At 35.0% G+C, this 9,657-nt stretch overlaps 1 protein-coding gene across 1 annotated transcript; it reads right to left on the bottom strand.

Annotated features, from left to right (window-relative positions):
* Positions 1–601: 601 nt before the first annotated feature.
* LOC143593717 (zinc finger protein CONSTANS-LIKE 9-like) lies at positions 602–5,215 on the bottom strand. The gene is made up of 4 exons (XM_077073261.1): positions 4,722–5,215; positions 3,860–4,081; positions 2,713–2,981; positions 602–731 (listed from the first exon to the last, which is right to left on the bottom strand). The coding sequence occupies exons 1-4, from the start codon at positions 5,208–5,210 to the stop codon at positions 602–604; spliced, it is 1,110 nt and encodes a 369-aa protein (XP_076929376.1). The 5' UTR covers positions 5,211–5,215.
* Positions 5,216–9,657: the final 4,442 nt, after the last annotated feature.

The raw sequence follows: 9,657 nt of genomic DNA, 5'->3' as shown, positions 1-9,657 counted from the left end.
ATACAGCAATATATTAACGTGCTCAAACGATTTTGTAAGATTATTATCTGAAAAGAATTCAAGTTCCATTTTACTTCACTCTATGTCTCTATACATAAGTGATGGCAAGTTCTCTAAATTGTTGCCTTATTTCCAGCTTCCACATTCACGGATCCATAACAGACAGGCTACACTAAAAGGTTTGAACATCTATGTTCATAGTTATTACTATAGAAGTTAATAGAACATGTTGAACAGATGAAATACAAAACCTTATCATAAAAACCAAACCTTCTTTCCAAAAACACTACAAAACACAAAACTACAAAAGCTTCTGATACTTCACAAAATATCTCTCAATTTGTACATGCCAACACAAAACACAACATTTTATCATTCAATCTGTCCTCACTTAAATCAATAACTACATATTACATGGATCTTCATCGACCTTCTGCCATGCCAAAACGTCTTGGATACCATTGAATACAAAATTCCAACAACAGAAACAGATTAACATAATCACTTCTTCTTCTCATGGGTTTTATAAATCTTTTTTATTGGCAATCTGTCAAGATCCAATCTTTCCTCGTGCATCATAAATGATCGAGACATGCGTATCTCAGCAGCTACGGGTTTGACTCAAGGGATCATAATCATACGCATCACCCGCTTTCACAAATCGCCCTTTCACGCGCTTTCTTACGTCCGCTCTTGCCTTTCGTGTGGCATACCTTACTGTCTTCTCAAATCTACCACAAACAGAAACCACAATAAAGAAGAGATTACATAATAATAATAATATGGGTTGATTTGGGCTATGTTAACTCAAACGGGTCAATCAAGAAAGAAAACGGGTCTTTAAATATGCCTAGAATCTATCCTTAATGTATACGACCTCTTATTAAACACTTTTTATTAGAAAATTAAGCCTTCTATTGCAATAATACTGTTTTTCAATCATAATTAACACATTAACTATTTATAATATTTTTAAAAATAACTTTACAAAAAACTGTTTTTGAAAACTCAGTGTTTAGGTCCTTAAAAAGCGTTCAGTTGATTCGATTCAGTTTTCACAATGGGTTTGGTTCGGTTTTGGTTTCGCCATTTGGGCTTGAACATTTTTAGACCAAAAAATGTTGAACCAAAAAATGAGATTGAGAATGAAGCTTTTTGTCTTAAGAATTAATTGATTATTACACATTCGGGCCCAAAAGTTTGGGCTACACTAATTTCTTATAAATTACTTAACACGTTGGGGATTTCTGCAATCGTATATTTTCAAAAAATCTGAGAGTCGTTAAACACTTTCAGATCAAAACTATTTGTTGGTTCCTAAATGTTTTGACCGGATAAAACTCAACTCGACCCCAGCCAGGGGTTGCCGCCCCTCGCACCCCGCTACTAGGGGCGTTGCCCCCTTGAAACCCCCATGACATGACTAAGGGGCTTCGCCCCTAAGTTCCAATTATAATAAGATCAAATAAGTGTGCACTCCACACCCAACTTATTTAGATTCATATTACAATTAACTTGATCAACAAGTTAATCCTCAATTACACTAAAATCACTAACATAACATTCAAAAAATAAAAGCTATATTTCTTAATCTTAATAACAAAAGTCGTAATTTAGGTTCCCAACTAAATTAAAAGGGAAATTTTATAGGGTTGTCATTAGACCGGTGATGTTGTATGGAACAGATTGTTAGGCCATCAAGAAGGCACACTCACGTAAAATGGAGGTAGCAGAGATGATAATGCTGAGGTGGATGTGTGGGAATACAATGTCTGACCGAATAAGAAATGAATAAGAAATGAGGTTTTCCGAGAAAAATTAGGGTTAACTAGTATAGTAGCATATAAGTTAAGGGAAGGATGATTGAGATGGTTTGGGCACGTAAAGAGAAGACAAGCGACCGATCCTGTTAGATCAGTAGAAAGCATTAATATAGAGGGGATGAGGAGTAGAGGTAGACCCAAATTGACTTGGGATGAGACTATTAGGCATAATTTGATAAACCTGCACCTCTCCGAGGAAATGGTTGATGATAGGACTTCTTGTAGACGACTAGATGTAGGATTAGGGTTAAAGACTTTTAGGGGTTCAGTATAGCATTTTTGGTTAGAATTATGTCCTATGGGTGTAACTTAACGTACTTAGTATTCGTTGTTATTAATTATTATTATTATTATTATTATTATTATTATTATTATATTTTTATTGTTATTTATTTAGCTATGTTTTATTTATTGGTTTTTATTTTTATTCTTATCTATGTTTATTTATTTGTTTGTTTCTATTTTTATTTTTACTTATATATTTCTTACTATGTTTGTAGCAATAACTATTACACATTCTTAAATTCCTACTTTATAATCTACCTGTTTTATTGTTATGTTGTTTGCTTTGGAGTCGGGGGTCTCGCTGAAAGCAGCCTCTCTATCCTTAGGGGTAGAGGAAAGGGGTGCCTACATCCCACCCTCCCCAGACCCTACCTACCGGTAGCTTGACTATTGGTGGGATTTACTGGGTATGGTTGTTGTTGTTTCAGTTATAAAAGTTGATTCTGCTTCATGGGTTTGGTTTTTCGGTTTTCAGTGCATGCAAAACCGAAATCGAACCAAAAAATGCTGTTTTTTAAAAAACATAAAACCAAATCATCGGTTTTGTGTTGGGTTAGTTTATGTCGGTTATTACGTTGCGGTCAGTTATTTCGGAGGTACTAACTTGCGGTTCTTCCTTTTTTCCTTGTAACGGAGGACAGCATCGTTCCTGGAACTGGAAGGAGTGGTGCTATCGTGAGCCGGGGTGCACCATGGTGGGTCACCCATGAGAAACATTGATGAAGAAGCTCCACAGTCTTGATAGTCAACTGCATTGCTCTCCACGGTCAACCTTCTGTAACATGGGTTCGGTTCAGTTTTACAGCTCCTTAAAGAATCACCCGATTCAGCATTGCTACACGTGGGTTGAACCACATTTCCAGTTGAAGACTCCTGTAACACGGGTTCCACTAATTACAAAAATGAAATCATCCAATGATATTATATGTTAATGTAATCAACATCACATGATTAACATTGATAATCATTGCTATGTAGGGCTGTAAATGAGCCAAGCCGAGCCAGGTTGGGCTCATGCTTGAATCAAAACGAGCCAGCTTGGGTCGGCTCATTTGTTTTAGTGAGCTAGAAAGTTGAGCTCAAGTTCAGCGTGTAAAAAGCTCGAGCCAGCTCATATGTCATTGACCGGCTCGTTTTAATTTGTTTTCTGTAGAAGATATTTAATATGCACATTATGCTAAAAATATTATACGTATTATATTTTTTGAACTTTTATATGTTATTTTCTTATTTATTTATTATTAATATTATTACTATTATTATATATTAAAGTTGGGGTTTTCCTTTAAACGAGCGAGCCTATGAGCCACTTAACAAACGAGCCAACAAGCTCTTAACAAGCGAGGCAAGAGCCGGGCTGGGCCAGCTCACCTCGTTTATTTTAACGAGTGGAAAAGTTGAGCTCGAGTTTGACTCGTAAAAAGCTTGAACCAGCTCATTTAATTTTCTATTTACACGTTGAAAGAAAAAAAATTAACATGCACATAATGCTAGAAAAATAATAATATGTATTATTTTATTGTTTTAACTTAATTTTTATATGTCATTTACTATTATTATTTATTAATATTATTATTATTATTTATTTATTATTATTATTATTATTTTTATTTTTATTATTGTTATTATAAATGTTACATATATAACTTGGGGCTTAATCTAAACAAGCCAAACAAGTGAGCCATGATCCGAGCCAATCCTGGCTCGGGCCGTTTACAAAGAGATTTTTGAACATTCCTGTACTATGATACCTTGGTAGCATATCCACCAAGACAAACGGATTCAGCAACGGATGCATCTTTAGTACCAAATAAGCTATCGATCCCATCTTGTGCAAAAAGATTTTCTGGATCATTATTTCCTACCCCAAACAGCACTTCATATTTCTCAATGCTCAAGTCAACTTCATCCATATTGAAGTCATCATAGAACCCGTCATCAATGAACTGTCCGTCCCCTTTTGCACCTGAAATCTGAATGCAACAAAAGAAATGTAAATATAGGTGTAAATGAACCAAGCTGCTTGTAAGCTACTCGAGATCGGATGCTAAAAGCTCAATCATGCTGAACTTAAAAAATTTATACGAGCCAAGCCATAAGCTCGAGCTTGAAAAAACTACTCACGAGCCAAGTTCGAGCTGGCAGGCTCAAGAGCCTAAATAAGCCCATTAATTTTATAATCCTTTTTTAATATATTTAATATATATTTATATAAAAATACATATTACATAGAAACTATGATAAAAATAATTGAATAGCATATTCTATGTTGTATATACATTATTTAATTATAAATTTATATAAAATAACTAATAAATAGAAAACGAGCCACGCAAGAGATTGAAAAAACTACTCACAAGCCGAGCTCGAGCTCTCATAAGTTAAACAACCCTAACTGTAAATGTAATAATCACAAATCTGAAGTAAAAAACTGAGAAAGTTAAATGAGTCAAGCTTGAGCTCTCGTAAGTAAAACGAGTCAGGTTTGAACTTAGTCGAGCTTGGGTCTAGTTGAGCTCAAGGCTCGGCTTGTTTACACCCCTAACTGTGAACGTAAAGCCACAAATTTGAATTCATAAATCGAAAAACATTCAAAATCCGGACTCATTTTACCTTAAACACAGAAGAATCTTTAGGATCGGCTTGTTGAACTACATTTTGCAAGTTATTACTCTCAATGGGTACCGATAAATCTTGACACGTTTTGTTCTCAGCAAGGCTCATCAACCCCATTTCCTGCTCACAAGTGACAGCTGGCGGATCGCACACAAACGACCAAATCGAAGACAGCTCAGCAGCCGATGGACAACCGGAATAGCAATTTAATGTCTGCCGACTGTTTGAACTGGAACCCGAATTTGACCCGTTTTGATTGTGACCCGCCCAATCACAGTTTTGACAAAGTGATAGTTTTTCCTCAACACATCTAACAATTGCTGGCTGTGTATTGCATTTATCACACACAAGTGTTCTCGAATGGCGTTTAGACAACGCGTTTGCGGAGTGAACGTTTCGGTCACAAGATAAACATAAGTAAGCTTCATCTGATCTACAATACACCATCGATCTAGCCTCGCGGCAGTAATCGCAATTGTAACCCATTTTCTAGTAAATGTGGAAATCTGAAGCAATCTGCACAGCACAAATGGGAAACTGATTTAAAGATTTGGAATCTTGACAATTTGAGTAAAGATGCACATACTTTATTGATTCTTAATATGTTCTAAAGTATTGAAGAAAAGGGGTTTCACATGTGTTGTAAGATCAGACATTTTTTCCTACAAGGTTCGAAAAAGTTCGATGGACGGTCGACCAATTATTTATCACTTAGATTTGGGTTTTCTACGGATTTAATGTTGAAATTTCTACTGGTTCGATGTCAAAACAAACTAATATATAACACTAAAACAAAATTTTGTACGACTTCGGCCGAACCCGTTCTAAAGCTGCCTACGCCCCTGGATGAACATCAAGAAAGTGTAAAAACATCAAATAAACTTGATATATATAAACTGTGGCAGACCAAGATTTGAATATCCCAGATGAAATTTGAAGGAAAAAACATATAAAGATTAAATAAATATTGGTTTTTGAACCAAAATTTCAAGATAATGAAGAAATTAAGCAAACTCCCATTTGGGTATATGAAAATTAAAGAAAACCCAGAAAAAGAATATATACCAAGAAAGAAAGATTGTAAATCATTTGGGTTTTTGAAAACCCTAAAAAAGAGTGAGAAATAATCAAGGGGGGTTTATTTTTTCTTGTAAATGTATGAGTTGTGACTGTGAGGTAGGTGGTGTCAGCTCAGCTCAGCTCCGCTCCTGTTGTAATGTGCAAGATATAGGATATGTTGACTAAATAAAATAAAATAAATAAAATATTGCAAAAAGTGCTAGGAGAGAGATGGTGGGACCACCTACCTTTCATGGCATTTAAAAGTTAGGCCCCCTTCCTTCCTTCCTTCTATCATTTGTCTACGACTCTTTTCATTTAGACCTAATTGTAGACGGGTCCCTCCACTTGTACAAACATTTTTATTTTTCTACCACATGCAAGAGATTGTTTACCGTTAAAAAAAATGTAAGAGACTGTTTGGTGTAGGGGTGAGCAAAAAGCAGTTTGGAACCGTCAGAACTGAGGAACCGGAACCGAACCGGTGCCTCAGAACCGCTAATATGTGTACCGGTTCGGTTCTCGGTTCTCAGAATTTGCATTAAACGGTTCCCGGTTCGGTTCCGGGTAAAACCGACGGTTCTAAACTTGAAACCGAAGAACCGGAAAACGTTTTAAATAAGTTTACCAATTCTCATTTTTATAGATTAACTTATTAACCGGCATCCATTCAATCATTTTTAATTCAAATATTATTTCTTTACGTTCAAGAACTAACAACCATGATCAATTTTGATTTAAGCTATCAATTTAATTTAATATAAAATGATATTATCTTCTATTAATCTATCGTTGCTAATTGTTTTTTTAACTTCAACACTTAGGTTTTAATAACAGATGCTCATATTGTAATCTAAATTAGTTTTACCGTGAAAGAAGACATACAATTGTATAAACTTGTTTTGTAATTTGTAAAGTTTTCATAACTCATTTGATAAATAAATGATCGAACCGGTTCTAGCCAAAACCGTTTAGCGAGAACCGGCTTTAGCGGTTCTGGAACCGAACCGGTTTACTATAATAGGTTCCGATTCCGGTTCTATTTTTCACTCATTTTCGGTTCCGGTTCCGGTTCCGGTTCGGTTCTCACGGTTCTGAACAGTTACACAGCCCTAGTTTGGCGTGAGTAAAAAGAATGAAGTAAAGGTTAAATAAAAGAAGTAAGTTACTACAAGTTAATGTTTGCTTTCTTTGAGAAGTATAAAACATGGTTTACTTCATTAATCTTAGACGTAAATAATTTGAATATTAATGGTTTGGGGGTTAAAGAACCTTTTTAACATATTTTAATTAGATTTCTTATTATTTTTATTAAATCAATGTGGGTTTAATAACCTGAACTTGAAACCGGACTCTAAAAATACCTGGAATTGGGTTTTAATACCCGAACTTTTAGTACCTGACGGTGTTGATCAGTTCTTCATGCGTGTAATAGAAAACATGAATATTATGATAAACCTATAACTAAAACATATCTGTCACAGCAGAGAGAGAAGTCACAGTTGATGAGAAAGATTCAGACGACATGATAGTTAGCTTTGTCGAGTTCCCTTTTAGGATGTATATTAGTGAGAGGATTATGTTTCTTAAGAAACCGAATAATATATAGGGAGAAAGGTTGACGAAAATTTGATGTCAAGTTTAGGTTATGTTATATGATGTTAATTAGCCTCTTCATATATATATATATATATATATATATGTGTGTGTGTGTGTGTGTGTGTATACACCAAAGGGGAACCCTTGAATAGCAAGAAAAAGTAATTTGGTTCATCAACAATTACCTAGTTAATATAATAATAATGATGTATAAATAATTAATTTTGATATATTATTATATAAATGATCATGATGGCCATATACATACATATATATATATATATATCCATATATCCATATATTTATTATTACATTCTCCCACTTGACCGAATAATCATTTATTATGAGCAATCTCGAGAACAAGATTTATTTCAATATGGGGAGTATGTAACATCATGAAAATATTGGACCAAAAATATCAAGTTTTCAAAGTTAAGGGACCAAATATGCCAGATTCTAAAACTTTAGGGACTTAAATGAAAATTTTGGTTTCCTGACCCATATATATATATATATATATATATATATATATATATATCTCCATATATCTATATATTTATTCTTACATTCTCCCACTTGACCGAATAATCATTTATTATGAGCAATCTCGAGGACGAGATTTATTTCAAGGTGGGGAGGATGTAACATCATGAAAATATTGGACCAAAAACATCAAGTTTCCAAAGTTAAATGACCAAATATGCCAGATTCTAAAACTTTAGGGACTTAAATGAAAATTCTAGTTTCCTGACCCATCGCGATACGCGATGGATCAGAAGGGAAACCCATCACGTATCGCGATGGGTTGTCTGACAACTTGATACGTGGCATGCCACGTGGCCACACGTGGCATGACATTCGTCACGTGGCCACACGTGGCACACCGTTCGTCACGTGTCAACACGTGGCACAACGCCTGCCACACGGCAGGTCTACTCAGTGACTGTCCAAGCCTACATCGCGATACGCAATGGGCTCCAGAAGTTGCCTATAAATAGAGGCCATGGCCACTCATTCCCACCACACCAAAAATCAGCTCTCTCTTCTCTCTTTAAAATGCCTACTCTTTCTAGAAATTCCTCGTAAAGCGTGCCGCATAGAATCTCGATTTCCGTAATCATTATCTCGAAGTACGTGCCACATTCTTACAACGATTCAAAGAAGAAGGTGTTACAATCCCGACATCCCGACGATCCATTACGTAAGGTGTGTCGACGTGAGAAAGAGTGTTGGTGTGTCTCGATAAGCGTGACGAGGTGGAGTATTGATCAAGGAGTATTGGAAAACGAAGCGGCGACGAAGTGCTGCTCGATTGTCTAGGGTTTGATAAGCCGAGTAAAAGTAGGCATGATGCCCAAATAAAATAAAATATTATAAAGGCTTAATACCAAAAGTCGAGGTTATACTCGATACCTCGAAAATAAAAGAAATATATAACAAAGAAAAGAAAAGAAAGAAATATAAACGTATATATATATATATATATATATATTGTGTGTGTGTGTGTGAGAATATTTATAATTCTTTGTTATAAATATTATTTAAGTAATAATGAGTATTCTTAAATAATAAAGAAAAGAAAGAAATACGTTTCTTATAAAAGAATAAACGTAGGGTTTAAATAAAATAAGATTAACTATAGGTTAACTTATAAAAAGAAAGATATTTTAAACTAAAGGTTTAAAAGATAGTAAATACTTTAAAGGTTTTAAAGTAAAAGAATATATAATCGAGGTGACGATTATAAAACAAGACTAAAGGTCTTAAGCCGGATTGTATATCTGACTAACAAAAGGTTATACTCGTACTATAGGTGCGAGATAGCAACGGGAAAGACCATCGGACGGTGTTTGAAGCCGATCCAAATTGAAAAAGGTGAATACGTCCCAACTTTTACAAACTTGCTTTCAAACGAGTCAAATGTGTTATATGAAAAAGTTTACATGAGACTACGTGTCTCTAAAACATTTATAAACAAGAGTAAAAACACTAGCCTTTAGGCTATAATATACGTTTGTGTGGATCCTTACATATGTGGTAAATGCGGTGGGCACATCGCACCACAGTACGCTCGCCTGCGAGGAGTAATGACCATGTGTATATTTATGGTACCTAAGTAATGTCGAACGTTGCGGTGTTTGCTGAGGTGCTATGAGTAGGGACTTGAGTTTATAAAGTGTATTATTTTAACTTGATTATTCCTAAGCCACGATGGGCCGGACCTAAGTTATGTCTCGAGGGGTAATCAAGTAAAGAAAAAATTTTAGGGTCAGCA

Source organism: Bidens hawaiensis, unplaced genomic scaffold (genome assembly GCF_021521415.1).
Source record: "Bidens hawaiensis isolate Kalapana, Puna unplaced genomic scaffold, B.hawaiensis_p1.1 tig00042549_1, whole genome shotgun sequence".
In the NCBI taxonomy this organism is placed as follows: Eukaryota; Viridiplantae; Streptophyta; class Magnoliopsida; order Asterales; family Asteraceae; genus Bidens; species Bidens hawaiensis.
This window is presented reverse-complemented; position numbering and strand designations above follow the sequence as displayed.

Excerpts from the sequence above, each read along its gene's own strand:
- LOC143593717 (XM_077073261.1), bottom strand. The coding sequence starts at position 5,210 with ATGGGTTACAATTGCGATTACTGCCGCGAGGCTAGATCGATGGTGTAT. Across the intron at positions 4,082-4,721 it reads AAGATTCTTCTGTGTTTAAG|ATTTCAGGTGCAAAAGGGGA; the intron begins GTAAAATGAGTC and ends TGTTGCATTCAG. Across the intron at positions 732-2,712 it reads GAAAAAAGGAAGAACCGCAA|ATTTGAGAAGACAGTAAGGT; the intron begins GTTAGTACCTCC and ends TGTTTGTGGTAG.